This window comes from Pollicipes pollicipes, unplaced genomic scaffold (genome assembly GCF_011947565.3).
Source record: "Pollicipes pollicipes isolate AB1234 unplaced genomic scaffold, Ppol_2.1 Scaffold_860;HRSCAF=989_pilon_pilon_pilon, whole genome shotgun sequence".
NCBI classification, from domain to species: Eukaryota; Metazoa; Arthropoda; class Thecostraca; order Pollicipedomorpha; family Pollicipedidae; genus Pollicipes; species Pollicipes pollicipes.
Window position 1 is genome coordinate 65,136 of NW_023597080.1, and position 26,240 is coordinate 91,375.

The 26,240-nt window shown below is 49.8% G+C and overlaps 1 protein-coding gene across 1 annotated transcript in view; it reads right to left on the minus strand.

Moving 5' to 3' along the window:
- LOC119114507 (cGMP-specific 3',5'-cyclic phosphodiesterase) overlaps nt 1-26,240 on the minus strand; it is a 75,376-nt gene that overhangs the window by 36,105 nt on the left and 13,031 nt on the right. Inside the window, exons 6-13 of the mRNA XM_037238616.1 lie at nt 22,573-22,713; nt 21,324-21,437; nt 19,838-19,969; nt 18,687-18,833; nt 9,111-9,213; nt 4,905-5,031; nt 3,705-3,810; nt 259-402 (exon numbers count right to left, since the gene is read on the minus strand). Of these exons, the coding sequence (XP_037094511.1) occupies nt 259-402; nt 3,705-3,810; nt 4,905-5,031; nt 9,111-9,213; nt 18,687-18,833; nt 19,838-19,969; nt 21,324-21,437; nt 22,573-22,713 (1,014 nt within the window). The remainder of the gene's footprint in view (nt 1-258; nt 403-3,704; nt 3,811-4,904; nt 5,032-9,110; nt 9,214-18,686; nt 18,834-19,837; nt 19,970-21,323; nt 21,438-22,572; nt 22,714-26,240) is intronic.

Genomic DNA, 26,240 nt, shown 5'->3' on the forward strand with positions numbered 1-26,240 from the left:
AAGGATGGCAACAGCTAAGAAAAAACGACGTTCAGGTACTGTTTATTTGACATAATAAGTTTAACGTTCCTATACTGAGTTGATAACCTTCACTTTGCCACGAGTTGCTGGCCAAAAGACGTGATAGTGTTGGAACGACGATTATATTGGCGTTATTCAATGTTTCAAGCTGTGCTCATCCTTAGAGGACTTGCGCAAATGTGTGAGTGCAACGACATCGGTATGACTCATGCGAGCGCGGTGCGCGTGCTTTGTTACCTCCTGGTCGGAGACGAAATTGCCCATCTTGCCAGTTCGCAGCAGCGTGAACATGGCCTGTGTTACGTTCAGGGCATGCCGCCAGTTGTGATACTTCACGGGCCTATAGTTCTTCTGTACACTGAGAATCCAGCGACAAAGCACCTGTCGGCAACACAACGCCGATGAGGCCATGACAGACCGGAGCGGTGGCCAGCTGCGATGACTGTACTTGGCTGGGTGGTAGGATCATAATACAATTGGGATGGCTGTGCCTGACTGAGTGGTAGGATCACAGAGCGAACAGCTAGGTTCGCTGCCTGTCACATAAACTGAAATTCACCCTTGCACAAACACTTTGCCACTTCGTACTGTTCAAAAATTGAGCATGGGTTTCGACGATATGCAAGAGCGACGACGCAACATTATATAAAATCGCACCAACAAACAAAGCACGAAAGGCTCAGATAACAGAACGTGCAACTACACATGCGTATTATAACACTGACGAGTACCTATTCACACACCAGGTACTCACGCCCACACGCACGCACGCACGCACACTCGCTCGCACACACGCACGTTGGCATGCACGCGCGCATGCTCGCACGCACGTACGTCCCCAGGTGCACGCGCACGCACACACACACGTACGCACGCACGCACGCACGCACGCACGCACGCTCGTTCGCACACACGCATACACGCATGCGTTTTAAGCCCGCCACATACACATTTACACGTACTCGAATGACTGCACTTGATGATCCGTATAGGCAAGTCCAAGCAGTGCCAAGAGGAACTGGTGAAACGGCATGTTCGCAAGGCCATGGTTATATTAAACACACCTGACGTTTAAAGCTATGCTGCATTGCTGAAGGAAAAACAAGAGAGAAGAAGAACTCAAAACTTAGTCTTGAGACACGGTGCTGTTCTGAATCTGTACACACTCTGACATTAGGATATAACACACTATAACACACACACACACACACACACACACACACACACACACACACACACACACACACACACACACACACACACACACACACACACACACACACACACACACACACACACACACACACACACACACACACACACACACACACACACACACACACACACACACACACACACACACACACACACACACAATCACTCACATGTATATATATATATATATATATATATATATATATATATATATATATATATATATATATATATATATATATGTTATATTGCATATATTTATATATTGGTATGGAGAACACAAATGAAGCATGACTAATTGAGGGTACTTCGTATATATATATATATATATATATATATATATATATATATATATATATATATATGTGTATATATATACATATATATATATATATATATATATATATATATATATCTATCTATCTATCTATCTATCTATCTATCTATCTATCTATCTATCTATACATATATACGAAGTGACAAGGTGTTTGCACACGGGTAATTTCAATTTTGGTGACGGACAGCGAACCCTGCTGTGCTCGCTCTGTGATCACACCACCCAGCCAGATACAGCGATCCCAACTGTACTGTAATCTGACGTTGAAAACGAAATACGACATATGGCAAGACACTTTCACAGCAAACCAAGACAAAGCATCCAACCAACCGTCAAACTGTATCATCGAAATCTAATGGCATCTGCCCATAAGCAAGACGAAAAAGCTTTACGGGAATTATCTCTCGACATGTTAAAGACAAAAAACGACCATGAAGTAGACATCGTCATTTATTATCGTAATAAGAAAATATCTAGCTTTGCAATGAGAAACAGCCCAGACAAACCCGACAAACTAAAATGTGCCAATGTAGTGCATCAATTCAAATGCAACATCGAAGGCTGCATACTTCGTTACATACACTACATTGGTGTGGCCACAGCGACACTCTCACGACGCCTGACAATGCACTTAAGTGACGGGGCACCCCCTCTGGACCACATGCGACACGAACACGATGGGACATTGACACAACAACTGACGGACAACAATGACATTTTAGGGACGAGCAATGACAGCACATGCCTTAAAATTCGGGAAAGTATATCCATTAACGGACTCTCTCCAGCCCTAAACAGACAAACGAATTCTTACACAACTCTGCATACTTCGTTATGTTCTCCGTACCAATATATAAATATATGCAATATAATATATATATATATATATATATATATATATATATATATATATATATATGTACAATACATATATAAGGTGTTGAGATGGAGATGAGAGCAGCATGGTGATGAGTGATGAGAGCGACTGATGTTTTGCATAGTCCTGGACTCTCGCTCTCGTTGGAATAAAATAAATTGCTTTAAGAATAAAATGAGGCATTATCACTTAAACTTTGGGATAGTAGAGGTTGGCTGTCGAGATATACTCTGACTAAAGCAGTTTGTTTTATTTCATTGAAAGCAGTTTAAACGAGAGAGTGAGCATAAGGCTACGTAAGACGTCTGAGCAATGACAGTTAGCACAAGCAAATCTGCGTGCGCATTCTAATCCGAAATGTTCCATTCCTTGCCTGAATCGTCTCACGCATCCTTAATCGCCACCCGAGGCTTAACACACACGCGTGCTGATACTTGGTTACAACAGCTTTGTTTACGCTTTGCACATTTGTAAATAGTAAGCTGGTCATTGTGATAAACACTGATGTCTACTGGGAGACCTTTTTTGCCTACGCTTGGTGCGATTTATGAAAACCTTTCGGCTCTGCTGTTTGTACGCCAGACAGCGCTCAGCACATTACCGTGCACTCCCTGTTAAAACTAAAATCATGATTGGCTGGAATGCCCATGAAGTTTAAGAAATGGTCTTGACGCTTGATATTGGCGGCAAGCGATTTTCCAAAATTATGCTCGCGAAAGGCCATCGAAGCCTGCAGGAATAGCTAAATCTCTACTGCCGGTACGTCAAGAGCCGGCCGTCGGCTGCCTCTCTACTGCCGGTACGTCAGCAGCCGGCCGTTGGCTGCCTCTCTACTGCCGGTACGTCAGCAGCCGGCCGTTGGCTGCCTCTCTACTGCCGGTACGTCAAGACCCGGCCATCGGCTGCCTCTCTATTGCCGGTACGTCAGAAGCCGGCCGTCGGCCGCCTCTCTACTGCCGGTACGTGACGTGGCGTGACTTTTGTCAACACCGTCGGTCAGTGTAAGATATGGTGTGATATTTTTGGTCCCAATCGACCCTGATTTAATGGAGGAAATGCCGGGTTGATGAGCATGATAATGCACGACACACCCTGCGGGCGACTTTTGTCAGTCGCAAAGGGCGACTATAATAGTACACTTGAAGGCGATACCAGCAGCCCGAATATCACGCTCCACAACCAGTCCATTGCATCACTGGCGTACTGGACGGCACATAGCATACACAGCTCGTGTTTGGTAGGGGCACTACTCACATCATATGGAATCCGAAACTTCTTGATCATATTTGTGTCTTTAAACATTCGGATGGCAGCAGTGCAAGTGTCTTTTGTGTCCAGATCCATGTCGTCGAACTGATAGCTGCAGCACAGGGCGCATAAACAGTCACTGGTGCTTCGACTCTTCTACAAACCACGGTGTGCATCAGATCCATCGGCGCAAGCAGTGGCGGGCAGCCCCAATGCTTGCAAGAGCACTGCAGGCCACTACCCTCTTGTCTAGGCTTATCTGCTGTTCAACCCCACAACTAAACCTTTTGTTGGGTTGCGGACGAAACGATATGTAGCTGGCATGGATACAGTTACTGTGCGCTCATGCCAAGATCTCATGCAGGCGGTCAGGTGCGGTACCAGTCGATTAGCTGTCCGCAGCTGTTCAATTGATACATCAACTGCTGTCGGGTGTAGATGCAGCTATTGCATCAGCCAACTACTCGCTCGCACAGGTCCTGCTCCTGTTCTAGATCAGTGCTAACTGCGCCAACTCAGCACTCACCAGAACGGATTCCGTTCCTGCACCAGCTCAGCACTGCGCTGTACCAGCCTGATGCTGTAGCGCAGTGACCACCACGCACAGCCGGAGCCGCCCGTCCCAGCCCCGCACTCACCGGCAGGGGCGTGAGCCGGCGGCACGTGACCGGTGCTCACCGGTACGGGCTCAGCTATGCCCAGCACTCACCGGCAGGGGCGTGAGCCGGCGGCACGTGACGGGTGCTCACCGGTACGGGCTCAGCTATGCCCAGCACTCACCGGCAGGGGCGTGAGCCGGCGACGCGTGACTGGTGTTCACCGGTACGGGCTCAGCTATGCCCAGCACTCACCGGCAGGGGCGTGAGCCGGCGGCACGTGACGGGTGCTCACCGGTACGGGCTCAGCTATGCCCAGCACTCACTGGCAGGGGCGTGAGCCGGCGACGCGTGACTGGTGTTCACCGGTACGGGCTCAGCTATGCCCAGCACTCACCGGCAGGGGCGTGAGCCGGCGGCACGTGACGGGTGCTCACTGGTACGGGCTCAGCTATGACCAGCACTCACCGGCAGGGGTGTGAGCCGGCGGCACATAGCCGGTGCTCACCGGTACGGGCTCAGCTATGCCCAGCACTCACCGGCAGGGGAGTGAGCCGGCGGCACGCAACCAGCGCTCACCGGTATGGGTTCAGCTATGTCCAACACTCACCTGTAGAGGTTCAGCTCGTGAGCGGAGGGCACGTGCCGGGCGGCCAGCTGTGCTGTGCTCTCTGCGCTGGCCGTGGCGTGGTAGGAGAGGCACTCCAGCGCCACACGCTGTTTGGCCATCAGCCGGCCTGGTGACGCAGTGCCGTGGTAGCGGACGGCGTCGACGGCCGCTCCGGCGCCAGAGCCAGTGGACAGCCCGGCTCTGGTGCCCTCCCGCACCGGCTTAAGCGCTTCCACGCCGCTGTTTTCAGTGGTAGCGTAGCTTTCCGGTTCGGAACAGCATCTAACAGGCTTTATTTTCTTTGCTGTTAAGTTTCCAAGCACGATACTCATAAACTTTGAGCGAGGTGATCCACCCAAAGTCCAGAAAAATCCGAGAACATTAACACGCGCTCGGGTGGCCGGCTGGATACCCTTCGTTCGGGTGGGGAGGGTCAATTTGATCCCCCCTGCGATCTCAGAAAGAAAAAAAGCTAGAGACACCAAATTTACAGAGTGTATTGACCTGTACGTGAACTCTCTTAGGTAAAAGTCTAAGCTTCCCAGGTCATTACCTTTTGGCCAAACAAGGTCAAACAAGGTCAAATTTCAGGTTGGTCTCCAAAGTGCCCCCAAAACCTAGGCAACTGTTTCTAAGCAGAGGGTGTCTAAGCCCATTTGAGGTCAGTGGCCTATTTTTACCTTTCGAAGGTTATGGTGACCATAAGCATACAAGACTGCTCCGAGTTTTGCATCTGAGTAAGCGACAAAGATTACACAAGGCAGCATGTTCCAAAAACAAATTGTCGACCCGGGTTAAGTTAGGCCAACGACGTTATCTGACCTCTTAGGAGTCAATGGAAGATGTATGATGCGGTTCCCGCTGTCAATAAACTTGAAATGAGCACTAGAAATTATCCCATACAGCAAGCACCAGAGCAATAAGCCAGGTTGGTTGTGACCTTGGCTTGACCTTCATACTTGACCTTAGGTCAGCGTAATCTGCGCATTCCATATTTTTGTTACCTAAGAAAGCATCTCAGAGATGTAGGACTTCGTCAAACGCTCCTTTGTTGTATCAGATTGGACGATTCCCTAAAATTGCCTTCGCTGAAACCATGGCCTGACTTTGGCCTGCCATAGGTTAGCGACCTTACAAGGTACATCTAAATGTTTGATGTCAAACGATTCGCCATTCAATTTCTACAGCTATGCAAAATTTGGCGCAGCTACGCCGCGGCGTTCTGAAAGCATTCTGGAAAAACCTTTGGGGGTCAACCTCACCCGAGCGCGTGTTAAGAATGTCAGAGATGTCCAGGTGCTTCTGAACGATGCAAACGATAAGAAAGCAACATTCAAACTGGGCTGAAACAACAAGAGCATATGCAACGCGGTCTGTTATGCTCCTTCAGGAGAAATGAGGTGGTGGCTTTGAAAGTGCATTAGTCTACTCCTTGCTTATTCACGAGGCAAGGATCGTTATGAAGGTATTTTTCCTTCTGCAAGAGCTGTGAGGTCACTTAGGCTTGTAATGATATCGTCATACAGAACCTATAGAAAAGCAACGGTCGCATTGTATGTGTATGCAGAATATTTCTGCACCTCTTGACTGTCATATGGAAGCCAAGAACTTAAGTTTAGGACATTAGTTAAGAATTTGGCTTTCTTTTGGTTGCTATTTGCGTGTTGTTCGCTCCTTGCGTTGCCTCTTGTCTTGCAAAGTCTTAGTTTCAACGTACTGACGAGTGAGGAGAGGGAAGCACCACGAGAAAAGTTCAAACCATCAATTTGATCCAAGCTGAAACTCAATTCTAGCAGAAAAATTAAGCTGAAATGGCAAAGAAGTGGCGAGGGGTGTTGTGCCATCATTTGTAGCTGGGGCCTTCCCATCATAAGTTGAATGCGTGCTCCCAAGAAGCAGGCATACAGGCCAGGCGTAATAGCAGTTGTGTGCCCGCTTCGTACGGTAAGCGGACGGCAAATAACAACCAAAAGCCAGCAGCAGGTGATGGAACAGGTTTCATAGCAATACCGGCCAGCACAATGCCCTCAGGTCAAAGTACGTCGACATTGAGTGATGCAGTTTTTCGGAAATGGGTGATACACCCGCTTTGAAAGGCAGGCCTATGAAGTGAAATCATGTTTTATCATGAGCCGAAAGCTCTTACCTTCAACCTTCGGTATACCGGTAGGTACTGGTTAAACAACGTTGTAGTGCTAAGAACGAGTATGAGACTTAATATTTCGAGCTGCAACCACCCTCCAGGGGATGAAGGTCACACGTCTCCTCACCATCGATACCGCCTCACATGATCGCATCGACTCATCTCATCGCCTCACCATCTCCGCTCTTAAGGATGAGCACAGCTCGAAATATTGAATACAGGCTATACCATCATTTCTAGCACTAAGACGCCGTTTAAGCGGCACCTCCTGGTATGTTCAAGGCTGTTAACAGATAGATTCATGAAATGCCGAAAGAACAGGAGCTAAAAACCTTCCTTTCTGTTATGAAAAGAAAGTGTGGTGAAAAACTACGAGATATATCGAAGATATTAACTGGCATCCTGCCGCAAAAGCATTGCTAGTGGTGATTCGGGTGTAGAAAACGCGGCTCTCCCTTAGCCTTGCTCGCGCTCACACCGTGACCATGGTCATATGCATGGATGGGGCGGGCTCCACGCTCCACGTGCTGCGAGACGGGAAGCAATAGGGGCGCGCCCAGCTGCCGTGCTCCCGGGTGTCGTAACAAGCGAACGTGCCCTCGAGGCCGGGGGGCGGGGGGCCACTGTGGGAAAGGTGGCGCGTGGGCGGGCCCCGGAGGATACCGTGTCGACCGCGCGCCTCCGGCTAACCAGGCTGATCACGGCCGGCTCGGCGGCCGGTCAAGTTTTCCGATCAATGCAGTGGGAGCTGCGACGCTCTGTGACCGATCGGTCGCTCCGGCTACGGCTCTGGTCTGGCGGCTCTGGCTTCGTCTCGGCTCGCGCGGCACAACAAGCAGGCCGGTAGAGCCGCCTCGGCTCCACAGACAATGGAGCCGGCGAGGCTGACAGGCTCACCACGCATGACCCAGCCAACGTGGCAGCGCGAGACGCGGCACGTGGGTGAGATGGGGCGGTTAATGCCCGAAGCAAGCTGTCCACCACCGAGCAGAAGATGAGTGGGGCTCACGGCCATTCTAATCCGCATTTTCCATGCACCCATGTAGGACTAACGACAGATTTCCTTAAACCTTGGCGACCAGTCCTCACGACCCGCATGATAATGTTAGTGTTCCGCGGCCGTGGGGAACACCGACGACACAACAGGCAGAGGACGGGGGGGGGGGGGGAGTTAGGACTGGGCACACACGTGGGTGGGGCGCGGTGGGGGAGGCTCACGAGCACCTCGATCAATGCCGTTGGATCCGTGACGTCTGTGGATGGAGCAGGTGGATGGAGAGCGGCTCCACGCTCGGCGAATCAGGGGCAAGGGTAGAGGGGGCTCACGGCACGGTGCGGAAAATGGACGGCGGCTAACTCAGAGCCCGGGAGCTGTGGAGGCTGGGTAGTCGCCACAGATGGCGGCTCACAGCCCATCTGTGGGGAGTGTGCGGGACACGACAACGCACCCCACGCACGGAGGCGGCTCAAAACGGCATAGTCAGCAGTTCTTTCCTTCGGGCCCACTTTGTGAAGCTGGCTTGGCTTGGCTTGCTTAAGCGACGTTCGATTAAGAAGTCAATGTCTTTTGCTGTTTTTTTAGGGGTCAGCAATAAATGACGTAACCGGCGAAGGAAGGACTGGACGAACAGCTAGGGTGGTGCTTACATAACACATCGGAGCACTGTAAGCATCTGTGGCCATCCAATGGCTTATATTGTTGTTGGGAAACTTTCAGACTTTTTTAAATCTCACAAAATTTTTCTTCCAATTTTCTTCGACTTACGTCTTGCAAAGCAATTATGAGCGCCTTGCCAGATGCGTAACACGTCTCTGCTTTCAAACATGTTAAATGTGTCTTATTTTCCAGAGCTGTGTTTATGTCGTGAAATGACGGGTCAAATTGTCAAAAGACGGCGTAAAGTTTGCATCACTGGCAGTATCTATGTTACGACGTGACAATCTGATAACAAGGTACAAAACGTCAGTTGATGAGCTAACGAGGTCTCCAGTGCCTCAGCTGCGCAATCTGGCGGTGGCCATCGCCCTCGCTCCTTTCTAGAATGGTGGAATGGACTACTCACAAGCGTGCTCGTACATCTGGCTGTTGTGGATGCCAAGCCCACAGAACACGCCGAATGTTTCCACTGCGCGGAGGTCCTGATCGGTGAAGCCATGACCGTTCTCCTGGGGAAGAGTGAACGGGCATCACAAATGCTCAGACCCGCTCACCACACACCATGGCCTACACCTCTCATCCTGAGAAGAGCGAAGGAGCGTCACAAGTGCTCAGATCCGCTTACCATACACCATGGCGTACACCTCGGATCCTGAGAAGAGCGAACGAGCGTCACAAGTTCTCAGACCTGCTTACCACACACCATGGTATACACCATGATCCTAATAAGAGCGAACGAGCGTCACAAATGCTCAGATCCGCTTACCACATACCATGGTGTACACCTTGGATCCTGAGAAGAGCGAACGAGCGTCACAAATCCTCAGACCCGCTCACGACACACAATGGTATACACCGTGATCCTGAGAAGAGCGAACGAGAGTCACAGATACTCAGACCCGCTCACCACACACCATGGTATTCACTGTGATCCTGAGAAGAGCGAACGAGAGTCATAAATACTCAGACCCGCTCACCACATACCATGGTATACACCGTGATCCTGAGAAGAGTGAACGAAAGTCATAAATGCTCAGACCGGCTTACCACACACCATGGTATGCACCGCGATCCTGTTTTGTCATTCATTCCAAAGTGAGCAGAAAGCTGGCGGCATGAGGTGGTCTATGCCTACTGCGTCATACCAATCTGGTCGTATGGCTGAGTGCCGCGCTCAGTGGCCGCGGAAAGGCAGCAGGTCGCCATATCTTTAAAGCCCCGCCTTGTTGCGCCTAGGCCCGAAAATCCATTTATTTTCAGTGCACGTTCCGGTGGGAATCGAGTCCCATCTTTCATTTTGAGTCGCGTCCATCATTGGTTGCACTGAAAGATTACAGCGCAAAAGATCGCAGGGCATATGGTGGCATAAAAAGTCGTGAGCAAAAAATAAAAGATCACAAGTGCAATGTTCTTTCTAAAAAACATTGCACGCAAATGGTTACATGAAAAAGATCGCAAGTGAACTGTTGTGAGGGATGTGGTTAGTCGGGAAAATGCCTTCTTGTTTAAGCTCCATATTGATTAAGTAAGTTCAAGTTCAATATTTAATTTTGGAGGCTGGAAACTTTGGTCCACCACTTATTTGACACTCATTGAACTTCGCGCCCAGTGCACCAAAGGTGAGTGGCATCTCCGGCAAAGCGTGTGTGAAACAGTGCACGATATGGTATGGATTATGGACCGATGCCAGGCCAGCTTCATATCATCCGTCAAATCAGTCATCCAAGCGGACTATTAAGGCCGCTTTTCATCACCTCTGAATGGTTGTGAGTCGAGAGAGCTGATTTTTAGAAATCTGCACGCATCCCGGCATTGATGGCAAGCTTTCGTCACAGGACGGATGTCTTCGGAGTGCAGGTGTCAAGCACGGAATTTAACGTCTGGCTCCAGTTGCATTATGCGCTGGCGCTGGCCTCTGGCCATGGCTAGGGGTGTGGAGACAGGGGGGGGGGGGGGGGGGGGGCAGTGTGTCATGCCTCCACTTTTCAAGGTGGGCATAGGTGTAGGAACGTTTCAAAAAGTGGGGGGCAGGCTCAGGGTGTACTTAAGGAACTTTTTCTGGAAAACAAACCCGACGAACTGGGTGTGGGGGGGGGGGCTAAGGGATAGAGATGGAGGTTATCGCTCTTCATTCAAATGTAATGACTTCTATCCTAGGTATGCTTTTAGAGCTGTTTCTCACTGATGCACACTTTTGCCTATCCGACTCATCATTGTCACTCGGGAACTAAGACCATCTAGCTTCCCAAGATAATTTGTCCATTTCAACGTTGTCTTTCCTGGGAAGCCGAAATTCCACGAGCGGGTAGGGATTTTGGGTTATTGAGGAGGCATCTGTCTCCACAGGGTAGATGCCAAAATACGGCCTGAGCGTAGGCTGGCGAGAAATTTGAAAGTAAATCGATGGCTCACATTGCGACGGATTTTTCACGCGCCTTCATTTCGCTGGGTGCTTTCAAGAGATAACACTTTGCGAGGCATTTTAGGCGGAAGCAAATTCGGATCTTGAAATCGTCAAAAACCACGTGACCAAAGCCATAGAACTGGAGATTCTCCTTTGAAAACCTAGCCACAGAATAAAAGCCATCCTGTAATATATTCCTTGTCTGAGCACTGCTCCCGTCCGCCGTCGGTGACCACTGTCCTGGCCCGGCTGTCTCGGAATGACTGACCCCGAACTGATGGTATGCCTGCTTTGTTACACATTTCTGGATCAGCATTGCTGCTATTTGAGATGCAAAACATGTGCTGGATACCTGCAACCGTACCCTTTCCCAAGTTATATTCCCTTACACCACGCCACCCCAGAAAAATGCTGCCGGGAAGCTGCCTACTTTAGGTATGAATTGGCCCAACGGGCACTTGACTGCCGTCATTCAACGTAGATGACTTGATCTGCTTTTGTGTGCAGGCAGGAGTAGCCAGAGCCTTGCTGAGAGGAACACAAGGTTGACAAAAGCCTCCTTTATGGTGATCCCCCACAAAAAGATGTCCCCGGATACAGTTTACTTATTAACAAGGGATACGGTTTTCTTCGTTTCATTGTTACTTTACGTTGTAACCAGAACACAAACCAGAAGCTACCGCGAAATCAATTCTGTTCAAATTTTTAACACGCGCCCGGGTGGCAGGCTAGATAGGAGGCGCCCGGGTGGCAGGCCGGATACCCTTCGTTCCGGTAGGAGGTCAATTGGATCTCCCGAGATCTCGGAAACTAAGAGAGCTAGGGACACCAAGTTTACAAGGTGTGTTGACCTGTACGCGAACTCACTTAGGTCAAAGTTCGAGATTCGTAGGTCACGACTTTTAGGTCAAATAAGGTCAAACAACTTTAAATTCCAGGTTGGTCTCTGAAGTGCCCCCAGAACCTAGATAACTGTTTCTAAGCACAAGTTCACATGTTAATTTAAGGTCAGTAACCTTGTTTGACCTGTTGAAGGTAATGGTGACCAAAATCATGCAAGACTGCTTTGAGATTTGCATTTTAATAAGCGACATAGATTACGACAGGCAGTATGCTTCTAAAACAAAATATTGACCTAGGCCAATTTAGGTCAATGATCTATTCTGAACTCTCAGAAGTCGATGGAAGATGCATAATGTGGTTCCTGCTATCAGCAAATTCGAAAGGAGCACGAGAAACTATCCCATACAACAAGCCCCAGAGTAATAAAACAGCCGGTTTTGGCCCTGGTCTGACCTTTTGACCTGACCTTAGGTCAAAGTAATTTGCTCATTCAATATTTGTGTTGCCTAAGAAAGCATCTCAGAGATGCATGGCTTCGTCTAACAGTCAACTGTTGCATCTGATTGAACGATTCCCTACAAGCTGACTTCGCTGAAACCATGACCTGACTTTGACCTGGTCAGCGACCTTACAAATAACATCTAATTTGTTGTGCCAAACGATCTGACATTTAATTATATACAGATGTGCAATACATGGTGCGGCTGCTCCGCACCGTTCGGAAGCCATTCTGGAAAAAACTTTGAGGGGCGAGTCAATTTGACCCCTACCCGAGTGCGTGTCAAGGTCAATAAACTGCAGAAATCAGTCGTTTAACGACCGTATGGAATAAATCACCCGCGTCCTTAAGGTGCCATTCCTTAGTGGACTCTTTCTAAACCGATAGAACTCAGAAGCTTTTTTATTATGTTTTATCATAGTCCTACAAACATTGATGACATAGCGAAGGTAGATCGTAGATCGATATGTTTGATCGAAATTTAAGGATGAAAATTTGTATTGTAAATCGAGCGGTCAACAATGTGTATTAGCACCGCCCAGCCATGTTTGTCTGGAAATGTTTAACATTCAGTCAGAATCGATTAAAGGTGCACTTTATATGACGTAGTTTTTAACATGTGCGCTCGCAAATCTTAGCAACAAAAACCTCAATGCTAGGCGTTGTAGTCTCCATAGTCCGCGGAGCGCTAGTTTAGTGGTTAACTTTTCGTTATGGCCCACCGGTGGACAAAAATGATAACGGCTCTGAAAATTACCTTTAAACACTTTAATCGGCTAGTAATAAAAGTTATGTGACAAAATTTTGAGCATGCGTACTCGCAAATCTTAGTTTATATTCATCCCGGCGCCAGGCGTTGCAGTCTCCGTAGGCCGCGCAGCGTCGGCTCAAACGCTAATATTGAGTCGTGGCCAGCTGGTGGAAGAACATGATGACGCTTCTGAAAGAATTACCTTTGAATGCTTCAGGACATCAATTCTTACATCTACAAGGCAGTCTGGGTGCGTATTTCAACAATGCTATTTTTAGACTGATGATAAGAACAGGTTGGCCCTTAAAGAATCATGAAGTGGTGCTGGAACCTAGTGGTGGAACTGGAAGAGTAAAGGTAGACTCTCTATTTTTCGTGTTTCTATAACTATTAACACGCGCCCGGGTGGCTGGCTGGATACCCTTCGCTCGGGTGTGGGGAGGGGTCAATTTGACACCCTGGGATCTCGGGAACTAAAGCAGCTAGGGACACCAAAATTTACAGGGTTTGTTGACCTGTGCGTGAACTCACTTTGGTCCAAGGTTCGGGTTTCTAGGTCATGACCTTCGAGTCAAATGAGGTCAAGCAAGGTCAAATTCCAGAAGACAGATTAACAGAAGACAGAAGGTCTGTCCAGAGGACAGAATGACACGGCGCCCACCGTCTGGTTGCACTTGCAGTGGCCGACGCCGTTCGGTTTTTCGGAAGCTGCGACACAGGCCATCGCTGGCCTTGCTGTCGAGGTTGCTGGCGGGCATGTTCAAACCTTTTGATGCACTCTTTCACCAATCCATTTTGAAAAAAGTGAACTTTCCTAGGCAAAAACGGGATGGCCTTGTTTGTCTTTTTTGATTCATTTCGACATACTCTATTCAACAATATTGAGACCCTCACTCTACTCAAAAATAATGAGACCCCTTATTTTATTCCCGGCAAGAGACTCTTTGAGTAGAGCACCAAGGGCACAATGCCGGTTCCGGTCAAGAGATGAATGGCCACTCCGTTCCATCGCGAAGCGTCTTCTGGCTGTCATTCTAGCGATCGAGGCGGGATCTCTTGGTCGATCCGGACACCATTGGAAGGATATATCATATCACATTGTTCCCCTCCCTGATACCGGAGGCTTCTGATCCTCGCGGTTGGCCCCGGATCAGCACAGGAACCCTCATTGACGCAACAACATCCCTGGTGGCCAAAGGTGGTTAATAATTGTCACACAAGCTCCAGTTCCATGTTTTTTTTGTTTTCTTCAGATATATTGAGGAATTCCTGAACGTAGACTGTAGATAAAATGAGGTCCTAAGCTTGTAACTAACTTGTAATTAAAAACTATGTAATATGGTTTTGAACGTACGCGCTCGCAAGTCATAGCAACAACAGTCTGAGCGCCCGGCGTTGCGGTTTCCATAGCTCGTGCGGCGTCGGCCTGCGGCTGGGATACTAAGCGATGGCCAATAAGCAAACGAAAAAGATAACCCATCTTAAGGAAGGTGGTTCGCGAACTAGACAAATCGGCATGTATATTCAAATGTGGTGCAAACGTAAGCTAAACAGGACTTTAATTTGAAAAGTGGGGCCAGTTAACACTGCTGCCCTCCCCCCTACCTTGAAAAGTGGGGAATCATGGCCCCCCTGGCCCCCCTGTTGCTACGTTCATGAAAGTGGGGGTCAGCAATGTTACCTGTCCCCCTCCCATTTCTCCGATTTAGGTTGCGGTTAGCTTACCTTTGCAGTATTTGGGACGTGCATGCCGTTTTACATGGTAGACCAGCCATCTTCCTCAACATGCGTCATTGTTTTTCGTTTGCTCATTGGCCGTGACTTAATGTCACAGCCTCGTGGTCGACGTGTGGTTAATATTTGCGAGCGCGCATGCTCAAAACCTTGTAATACAAGTTTTCTCAGTAATCAATTCTGACTGAATGTTGCGCACTTCAAAACGAACATGGGTTAGCCATGTCAATGCAAATTTGGAAATCCATTTCGGTCCACAATATACGTTCAGGGGTCCTCGATATATCTGAAGGGCACGGAAAAATATGGAATTGAAGTTCATTTGACATTGATTGGACCACCTGCGGCGATCAGAGATGTTAGATCACTGGGGTGCCTGTGCTGATCCGGGAGCAGCTGCACCCGTCAGAAGGCCCCCCGCGTCGGGGAAGGCAAACGTGATGTGATGTACCGCTCTAAAGGCCTCCGGCCAGTGGTTTCCGTCCCGTGACGCCAGAACGACAGCCGAAAGATACCCGGCAATGGGACGGAAAGGCCCTTCAGCACTCGACCGGGGACCGTAATGTGCCCTTAGCGTTTTACTCAATGGGCCCCTTGCCAGGAAGGAAATAGGGGCTCTCATAATTGCTGAATGAAACACTTCGAAATACACTCAAAAACGAATAAGGTCATTGCATGCGTGCCTGAGAGCATTCATTCTTCGCAGAACCGATTAGTGAAACAAATCCGATCACAAGGTTTAAACATGCGCACTCACAATCTCGTGAGCAAGAATAGCGATGGCCTGGGGTGCAGCTTCGTAAAACCGAACGGTGTTGGCCATTGCAAGGGACACCAGGCGGCGGGTGCTGTGTTTGTCTTTCCTCGGGATCGAGCTTTCTATGGCTCTGCTTTCAGAAGCGTCATCCTTTCGTCCACCGGTTGGCCGCCGCTCAACGCTCACCGCTCGGTCGACGCTGCGCGGCTTAACGAGACTGCCACGCCTGGCGTCGAGGCTTTTGCTACTAAGATTTATGAACGTGCATGTTCAAAGCTACGTTACATAATTTGTACCACTAATCGATTCTGACTGAATGCTGAAAATTTCCGAGAATGAATGGCTTGACAATGCCAACAGACACTGCCAACCCACTTATATCTACAATCTGTTTTCGCGGGGTCCTTAATGTCTACAAAAAGTCTGAGAAAGCTTCTGACTTTATCGGTTTAAAAAAGTCCACTGAACCCCTGTCCACTGTCCACTGAACCATGAGAGGGCGCCAGTAGTCTATTCCATGGATTTCAACGTCTGATTTCTGCAGTTAATCGACTTTTAAAATGCAGACAGAAGTGACCTCGTGGCAGCTTCTGGTTTCTGTTTACGTCTGGTTACAAGGTAAAAATAACGATGAAGCAGAGAAGACTGTGTCCCTCGCTCACAACAGAGCTATATCTGGCAATTTTGAGGGGCTCACCACAGGGGGATTTTGTCAACCCTGTGCCCCCACGCCCTCCTCGCAAGACTGTGGCTACGCCCCTGCCTACATACAAAAGATAAAGTCGGCTATGCTAATTGGTGGGGAATTGAATGTCCGTTGGACCAATATATGCTTAAGGCAGGCAGCTTGCAGTCGATTTTTTGCGGTAGTGTGGCGTAAGGGAATATGATTCGGAAGAGATATTGTGGCGGGTGTCCAATATAGGTTTGCATACCAAAAGGTAGAAATCTTGAAAAAGGAAAAAATATTTATCCAAAAATATGCAGCAAAGCAGCCATGCGATCAGTTTGCAGTCAGCCACGCAGGGTACAGCCGGATCATGGCTGTGGCCGCCGGCGGCGGACGGGAGCAGAGCTCGTGGAAGGAATATCTGACAGAATGGAGCTAATTCTGTGACTTTGTTGTTACAGGAGGGTCTCAAGTTTATGGTTTTTGTCACCTTGTTTTTGGCTGTTAGTGTTTGATGCTTCCAATTTTGTTTCCGCCTAAAATGCTGCGTCAAGTCTTATCTCTTGAAAAGCTGTCAGCGAATTCACCAGTCAATGTCGAGATCGTCTTTTGGCATCTACCTGTGGAGAGAGATGCCTTCTCAAAAACCAAAAAATATAAATGATGCCTACACGTAATCTGCACAAGCGCGTAGATTTTCGCCTGTCCATGTGAAACAATTCTGAAATGGACGAATAATCTTGGGAAGCTGGATGGCCTTATTTGCCGAATGATATAACTGAGTTGAACAGGCAAGATTGTGCACCAGTGATAGAAAAACTGTTGATGTATATCTGGCATGGCAGCTAGCAGTTTCAATTATTTTTAAGATATGCTATGTAAATTAAGAAGGGAAAATAACATCCATCTTTAAGCCCACTCTCCCGGTCGCCGGGCCTGCTTCCCAAAAAAGGTTTCTGAAGTATAACTCAAGCCTGCTCCCCCCCCCCCCCCTCCTCCAAAGCACACACATTTTGAAACGTTCCTACGCCTATATCCATGGGCATGTATTCAAAGTTGTCTCTGCGTTAGCGTTGGTGGCGCCACCGTTTGTCAGTCAGGCCCGGTGGCCTTCCTGAGAGATCGCACACAGGAGCCGAAGCCGTCAGTGCGTCCCTCATCCTGTGCGATCTTTGCCCGTATGAACTTTGTCCCTCACAAGCTTTCGCCATTGTGACCTTTGTCCCTTAAAGGTTTTAACGCCAGTCGTTTTCATGATGGATTTATTACCTGAAAAGTCCTTAACATATTTTTTGCATTAAGTTGTGATATGTACTTAACACTTATCCAATGAAATGGTTGTTTTAATGCAATACATTGAGTTTAACGTCTAACATTTATGAACACTGTAAACAATGCTTGTCGTGGTTTAGAATATGACTAAGCTGACAATACGAATCGAAGCTATTTATAGCTTCATTTCATGCCTTTAGCTTATCAAAATTCTATGAAAGTACCAGGTCTGGCAATCGGTCGTGTTAATTGCACGAGAGAACCGGATGCTGGCCACGTCATTGTTGCTCACATCCGGGCCGTTGGAATAAGCTGCGTTTTGGGGATCATTTAATTCAGGGATTATTCCTCGTGTGCCCTGTTGGTAGGCAAGCGAACTCTGTAAGAACTGCATACCTATGAAAACGGACGAGGCCAGGACAAAGGAGTTTGTTGTTTTTTTTTCGCGTCTGCGTCAGACATGCCAACGGGTCATTTCAACAAGTTTTGAAAAGTCTCGGTACGAAAAGATTTAACATGATTACCTCCCGCATAAGCGTGATCTTGCTTAGATTCAACACATTGGAATCATGTCAACATATACACCTTTCCAACAAGCTTTTCATATGTACACAAAACATTTCCAGCGGAAAATGGCCTATCAAATATGTGTTTGTTACTGTGGTTGTGATGTAATGATGCGATTCCCAATGAAATATACGCTTAAAAACTAAAAGCAACAACAAAGAAGCAAACGAATTATTGAAAAGTCTGTACTGTAATCCGTGATGCAAACGGCTTTTACATTTTTTTTCACACGAAATCCTTTTTCCTCATGACTTTTATTCTGTATCATCTTTTAACACGCAATCTCAATCCAAATGATCCTCATCACCTGTCATCCGCTGGCGATCCTCATGCCGTCCGAATGTTTGCCATGCCTTGTGGTGCCGCCCGATATGTTGTCATATGATCTGTTGCCTGATTACCCGACTGAGACCGTTGTCAATACGGCGTGCCACGGCGGCGTGCTGCTTCGTGTCGTATGGCGTTGCCCGCGCCGGCCGACGCACCTTGTTGATGAAGTGGGCCACGCCGATAGTGACGTGGCTCTGGTTGTGTATTGGGATGGTGAGCACGGACCGTGCCGCGGCGCTCCGCTCCTCCCGCCGCCAGCGCACGTCACAGTTGTCGGTGCCTTCCTCCGAACTGCAGATCGTCTGCGAGGTAGAGACGCGGCTCGCTCAGTACGCCGCCGCACAGGGCGGTACTACCCCCCCCCCCCCCGCTCTCTTCTCCTGCCACGCCATCCGCCTAATGGTGTGGCTCAATCGCTGGATTGTTTATGGCTCACGGAAGTGCTCTGGTCATTGAGGTCGCGGCCCGCCCCGTCTGTTATGCTGCAAGGCTCTCCGGATAATGGTGCACCGGAGGCGCCTGGAACGTTGCTTTCTAGTAAGCCGCCACCGACGCGATGCTAGGCAGCGTCCAGAGACCCCCACTGATGAGTCTCCCATGTCAAGAAAATGTGCTGAATCGGCTCAAGGTAGTTTTTGTACTTACTGACCGTGCGCAGCCGGAGCCACGGGGGCGGGAGTCAGCGTGGTATAAGCTGACCGATCAACGCATTCTCGAAACCAGTGCGGCGGTTGGTGCGTGCAGGCGGCGACTGGTCATGTCTTAGACTTGCCGAGCCTTCCAAGATTTCAGACTTTGCAGAACGGTATATACCATACGATTAGAATCAAATTCAGCGCGCTGTTGTTGGGCAGCATCGAATGTGCGTGGGTGACTGGAAGCTCGTGAGCAGTTCTCCCGACCCAGCCATCGGAGCAGGTCCCTTGTATCTCTTACCTCACTGGCCTCAGCGACCTGGGGGCTTCTCTAATACCTACCTCACCCGTCTCGGGGACCCGGGCGCATCTCTACTGCCTACCTCACCTGTCTCGCGGACCGAGGGGCTTCTCTAATGACTACTCTGCCGATCTCGGAGCCCGGAGGCTTCTCTTATATCTACCTCACCCGTCTCCATGACCCGGGGGGCTCTCAAATACCTACTTCACCTGTCTCGGGGACCCGGAGGCTTTCGTGATACTTACCGCACTGATCCAGCGAGTTCTCCGAAGAGTTCTATAATACTTACCTCGCCGGTGTCTCGGGACTTGGAGTCTTTTCTGTCATCTGCGCTGCCGCTCTCAGGGATCCAGACGCCCCTGACACCTACCTCGCCGGTGTCGAGGACCCGGAGCGCCACGTCGTGCAGAGCCAGGTGCCGGAATTCGGCCTCCCTCAGTGTGCGGAGCGTGTGGCCGCCTCCAGTCTCTTTCGTCAGGGTGAAACACTGGTGGAACCCGGCCTGCGGCATGGCACTGGTCGGTGACGGGAACCCGGCCTGCGGCATGGCACTGATCGGTGACAGCCTGCGGCATGGCACTGGTCGGTGACGGGAACCCGGCCTGCGGCATGGCGCTGACCGGTAACGGCCTGCGGCATGGCACTGACCGGTGACAGCCTGCGGCATGGCACTGGTCGGTGACGGGAACCTGGCCTGCGGCATGGCGCTGATCGGTGACGGCCTGCGGCATGGCGCTGATCGGTGACGGCCTGCGGCATGGCGCTGATCGGTAACGGCCTGCGGCATGGCACTGGTCGGTGACGGGAACCTGGCCTGCGGCATGGCGCTGATCGGTGACGACCTGCGGCATGGCGCTGATCGGTGACGGCCTGCGGCATGGCGCTGATCGGTAACGGCCTGCGGCATGGCACTGACCGGTGACGGCCTGCGGCATGGCACTGGTCGGTGACGGGCTGCGCAAGTCAGCGCTACGCACCTTTCCTGTCTGTACCCGAAAGTAATGAAACAAATGCAATAAAGTCTAAGGTGAAGGTCAAACTAAATCATAGGCATATTGATTAGGCACCAGTGATGTTCGTTTCCTTATATAATTACTTCAGAACGTCATATTACGTATTTGGTGGCCTCTATTGGGAAATGAATGGTAACGGAGTCATAGTAGCTGGAAATGTGAACCTGACTGTTTTATAACGACTGACTACAATTTTGGCGCATGTCTCTCCAAAGCCCGCTGCCTGCAACACCCGCACCCGTCAGCCAACGCGCGTCGACGACTGCCGCCGCTGACGAACCTCGGCGACGGCGATCCGTCGGAATGGCGAGTCGTCAACGAAAGTAAACGGACGCACACGGGCGCGGCGAGCTGCGGTCTCCGTATGGAAGTCAGACGCGTGTAGTGCTACTCGGGGCTGAAAGTTCGTAACAATACAATTTCCCTTGTGAAGAGCTTTTGCGTCGGTTTCCTATGCCGGGGAGCGCAGCGGGAATGGAGCCGTGGCGGCTCGGCTGGCCCCTGGCCCTGGTCGGCAGCATACCTGGTCCTCGGCTGGCCCCTGGCCCTGGTCGGCAGCATACCTGGACCTCGGCTGGCCCCTGGCCCTGGTCGGCAGCATACCTGGTCCTCGGCTGGCCCCTGGCCCTGGTCGGCAGCATACCTGGTCCTCGGCTGGCCCCTGGCCCTGGTCGGCAGCACACCTGGTCCTCGGCTGGCCCCTGGCCCTGGTCGGCAGCATACCTGGTCCTCGGCTGGCCCCTGGCCCTGGTCGGCAGCATACTTGGTCCTCGGCTGGCCCCTGGCCCTGGTTGGCAGCATACCTGGTCCTCGGCTGGCCCCTGGCCCTGGTCCGCAGCATACCTGGTCCGAGTGGCCGCTCTCCCGGGAGGTGGCGCGCGAGCGGTGCTCGCCGCTGGATAGCTGGTCTGCCGACCGGACCGCGCTGCCCAGGGACCGCTCGGTCCTGCACGCCACCTGGTGCGAGGGCACAGACCGACGCCATGTGTAACATAGTATGAAGTCAACGTGAGAACAATGGCGGGGAGGGGCTTCGGGCTTAAACAATGCGGTCTACGAGAGGTCATCTTTGGTAGAGGTGCGATTTCCCACACATAAAAGCCAACGCAAAGCACGACAAGATTAGTTTTGAAGGTGACCTGTGTTATCTCGGGAAGTCAAATGCTTTACACTTCATGGTTTGAGGAAATGAATTGGTGGATCTTCACTATATTAACCACACACTATCCCAAGAGTTGGCTTGGGCGGGGCGTCCGCATCCCCTTGCTTTGCAAATAACGCTGGGTACAAACGTGTTGTAAGTTTGAAATTGTGTGTATTCCTCAGTACAAGAATTACACAAGCTGTGCCAAAAAATTGCCATTTATTTCATCTCAGGTGAATTTAATGTCAAGAGTGTGTGACGGTGTAGAACATCTGGTTACCGATCTCGCCTCGTACCCATGCACGTTTTCTTGGTACTGACGCTTCCTCACAAGTTATGACTCATGGTGGGCAAATGAGCTTAGGTAACATTCTAGGCCATCTTAGGTCAAGCTGCAACGTAGCGTATCGCTTCCGGTACATCTTATATGTTTTTATAGAGCATTCCACCTATTTCATCAATGTGTACTTAATGCCCAAACAGAATTAACCATGCGACTTGTTGCACTTTTGCTCAGGCGCCTGATGTTAATATGAGTGGACCTGCTCAAACTCACTTAACGTACGTACGTTGGTGATGACGCCCCCTCCCCCACCCTCACCCCGTCCTCAAATTATTTTGGTATCTTGGTTTTACCAAGCGATGATTGTTTAGTTCGCATCGTATATGCAACATTTCAGCTCTATGATAAATTCTTTGAAAGCCGAGTGTTAAATAATTATTCTCGCTGGTATTGAAGCAATGGTATACATGAGCTCGCCTGAAATCAAAACAATGTTCATGCTTTCGTTGCTCTGTATTTATTGTCGTTGATATGCGCATTTTGAAATTACATGTTTATGTTTGCCCTGGCAAGACAAAATTGAGGAGCATTGCTGGAAGACTCACTGTTAAGTCACAAATGTCGTGAGGTTCTCATATGACGCCTAGCTGTTTGCGCTTGCTTACCTCGTCGTGCTGGTCCTCGCGCAGGAACACTGCGGCTTGTTCGCAGTGCAGCAGGTCTATCGCCTCCCGCATTATCTGCTGCACCAAGTTTTCCAGGCTGGACTGCTCTTCAAAAATGCCTCGAGCAAGATTCAGCAGAATCTGCCCGATCAAGCTCGGTGAAACACCTGCTGATGCGGATAGCTAGCACTGATCGCACCAGCCTCACTGTCACGCATTAAGAGCGCGCCGTTAGTCACATTGCTTGTACAAAATACTAAATGAAATTGGCTTTTAGCTGGACGTATGCTACCCCAAACAGGCTGGTACACCAGTGAGCTGCCATGGTATCATGAGGAATCCCTGTAAGCCCTGCGGCAGATAGGGGACAGAACAAATTTCACAGGCCGTCTTTAGCAAACAGTGCACGCACGCAGACCGCAGCGGAATATGGCGGTTTTGCCAGCGGAAGCGTCAATAATCAGTGCCAGTCGGTGTAGGATGGCGTGTTTCCAGGTGGCTTTCACCAAACAAGGTGTATGTTATAATATAAATATCCTTCCTTCCAGTAGCAGGGCTTCAAATCATTCCAGAACTCTTCATTTACATGGCCTCTCGTTTCTTGTAGCGACAGGAGCCTCCTGTCATACTATGGCCCCCATTATCCCAGACTGTTGCGTCACGTAGTTTCGTCTTTCATCGTGGGCGCCCTCTGCCGCGAAGCCTGTCCCAGCTATCAAATATGCTGATCATATTCGTCGTGTGTGCTGTGCATTGTACCATGGCTTTGAGGATGACAGTTTTGTTAACTGCCTTGGCATCCTGCTGTTCGTTAAGGGGGCCTCCTGTCGAGAGCCCCAGCAGTAAACGCTATGTTTACCACAGATCGCAGGATGTGACCAATGGTTATGTGTGAGCTTATATATATATATATATATATATATATATATATATATATATATAAAGGCTTTCTCACATATCAGTTTTTCTCATTCCCTAACGAGAAATTCTAAGCTGTCACAGCATCCACTCTTTCACAAGTGCCTCCGTTGAGTTGACTGCCGTCGCTCATAATGTGAGCTTCCTGTCTCACCATTGTTCCGACTTTCTGAGACGCGTACCTGACCTGTGCTGGGCTTTATGTTGTCCATGGAGGTGAGAGCTTCCCTCCTGTCATTCCATGCCTTTGGGTCATTTCTTGGGCTGCCCATATACCGCTAGGTCCTCTCTCTGTCTTCAGAGGAGGCTCCCTCTCACCTTTCCATGGCTCTTTTCCATCGAAAGTTCCACGTTACCACGTTTCTCCTCGCTTCGAACAGCGTCTCCCACTATGCATGCCACAACTATACAGCCCTCAGACGAAAGGCTTCTCTCGGTGGCGACAGAGATCTCTTGCCGTCCACAGTTTCTCACCGATCTTGATATCACTCTGACCTTCCCGGCCTCAAGATAGGGCCTCTCGTCCTGGATTGGCCCGATCTCCAGACCACTCTGGCCTTCCCGGCTTCAGGACAGGGCCTCCCGTCCTGGATCGGCCTGATCTCGAGATCACTCTGGCCTTCCCGGCTTCAGGACAGGTCCTCTCGTCCTGGATCGGCCCGATCTCCAGACCACTCTGGCCTTCCCGCCTTCAGGACAGGGCCTCCCGTCCTGGATCGGCCCGATCTCCAGATCACTCCGGCCTTCCCGGCTTCAGGACAGATCCTCTCGTCCTGGATCGGCCCGATCTCCAGATCACTCCGGCCTTCCCGGCTTCAGGACAGGGCCTCCCGTCATGGATCGGCCCGATCTCCAGATCACTCCGGCCTTCCCGGCGTCAGGACAGGTCCTCTCGTCCTGGATCGGCCCGATCTCCAGACCACTCTGGCCTTCCCGGCTTCAGGACGAGGCCTCCCGTCCTGGATTACCGCTGGACAATTTTATGTCCCTGTATGACTGAAGTCTTCTCTCCGTCATGACACGACCCTCATTTCAGCTGTGACATGACGTGACATGACATTACCAGCCACGCATCCCATATTACCACACATGCCTGTGTACATGACGCCAAATTGGGCCGCCACCGACAGCTGATTACGGTCGTCACGAGCTAATTTGCACCTGGTTCCCTTTACAGAAATCCACTCCCACATTTTCTCACATGGCATGCAGTTGATTGCGCCTCTGCCTCCGGGCGCCACTATAGAACTCTAGGTTGATTTTGCTCCTAACACAAGGCGATGTGGTTCAGTTTCGGAACCAGTGCCGATGAGCCCTACTGCAGCGATGGCAGGCTGGTGTGCAACCCGCTTTAGAGCCTCCTGGAAGACGACGCACGCTATATACGGTGGACAGCTCTATATGAGTCAGCTACATTTGTTGTACAAGTACGCCGACGGATCATTAGTCCATGTCATTCTGTTGCCGGCATTTCCCTTCGGGCGGTTTTTCACCGATTTGGCCGGCAACTCAGGCGGACAAACGCAGTTGCTCAGACTTATCAATTCCGCACCGGTTCGATGCTAATCTAATCCATTACGGGGTCGATTACGTTAGCAGTCGTCTGTGCAGCCGCCTGCGGTTCGATGTGTGCTGTGCCGCAATACTGGCGAAGGCAGGCGGACGTTCGGCTTGACAGCTCCTGACAAACGCTGACCACTTTAGAGAGCGAGTTTGTGACTAGCCATGCTTTCTAAGTGGTTGGAAAGTGGACGCAGAGTGAGGATGACTTGATATTAGCTCGCGCGTTTATCGTGTGTGAGCAAAACGCTTCTCGCAACAAGTGGAGATTCGGGGGGAGTATTCGGCCACCTCCAGCAAACCACGACACTTTTGGGGTCACTGATCGAATTGCTTCAGTAATATGATTGCTTTCGAATATTTGGCAGAATAAGTCTGCTTTTGAGGACCAGTGGACCAGGTCAAAATCATTGAGACATGAAACAGCATATTCAGAAAAATAGCTATTGGATACCATGGGATTATTTGCGATGAAGCATTACATAGAGTACAAAACCTAGTAATGCGGAAGTTGTATACCGACTTTTATGGTTTGCATAATACGGTAAGATAAAGGTGATAAGTGGAGCCGGAATATTGCGGATTGCTACATTTGGGTGCGTATTCAGAAATAATCAGCACGTGATTAAAAAGACCACGGCAGTGGTGGTTCCAGCTTTTGCTTTTTGTTTTCTGTGGACATCATGGGGAAAAGAAAATGACGATAACGAAAATATCACGCCCCATTCACTATACATGCGCTGTAGCTTCCGCAACTGCAGAAAGTGCCAGAGCACTTAAAGAGAATGCTCCACGTTTTAATATATTGATGGAAGGATGAAATATGCCCACATACAACGTTAGGTATACTTTTAAGTGGAAACGAAGGTTCTAGACAACGCTTTTTCTCTGTTAAGTAAACATGCACCATAATACGTCATTGTCTGATTGCGTCATCATACCTTGCACAACATTGGTTGAGAGCTAATTTACGGCCTGGAAATCCGGAAATCCTTAAATCGTGCTCACGAACGCCAGGTATGAACGACTCGACAATCCTTGGCCTCGGTCGCCGCATGTCTGATGGAATGACGGAACTCAAATGACGCAATCATGGCGTCATGGTTGCCTGGGTGACCTTGTAATAGTTTCTTCAACATAGTCTGCACATCTTCGTGGGCATGTAGCTGAGAAACTGGAGGGCTTTTGGT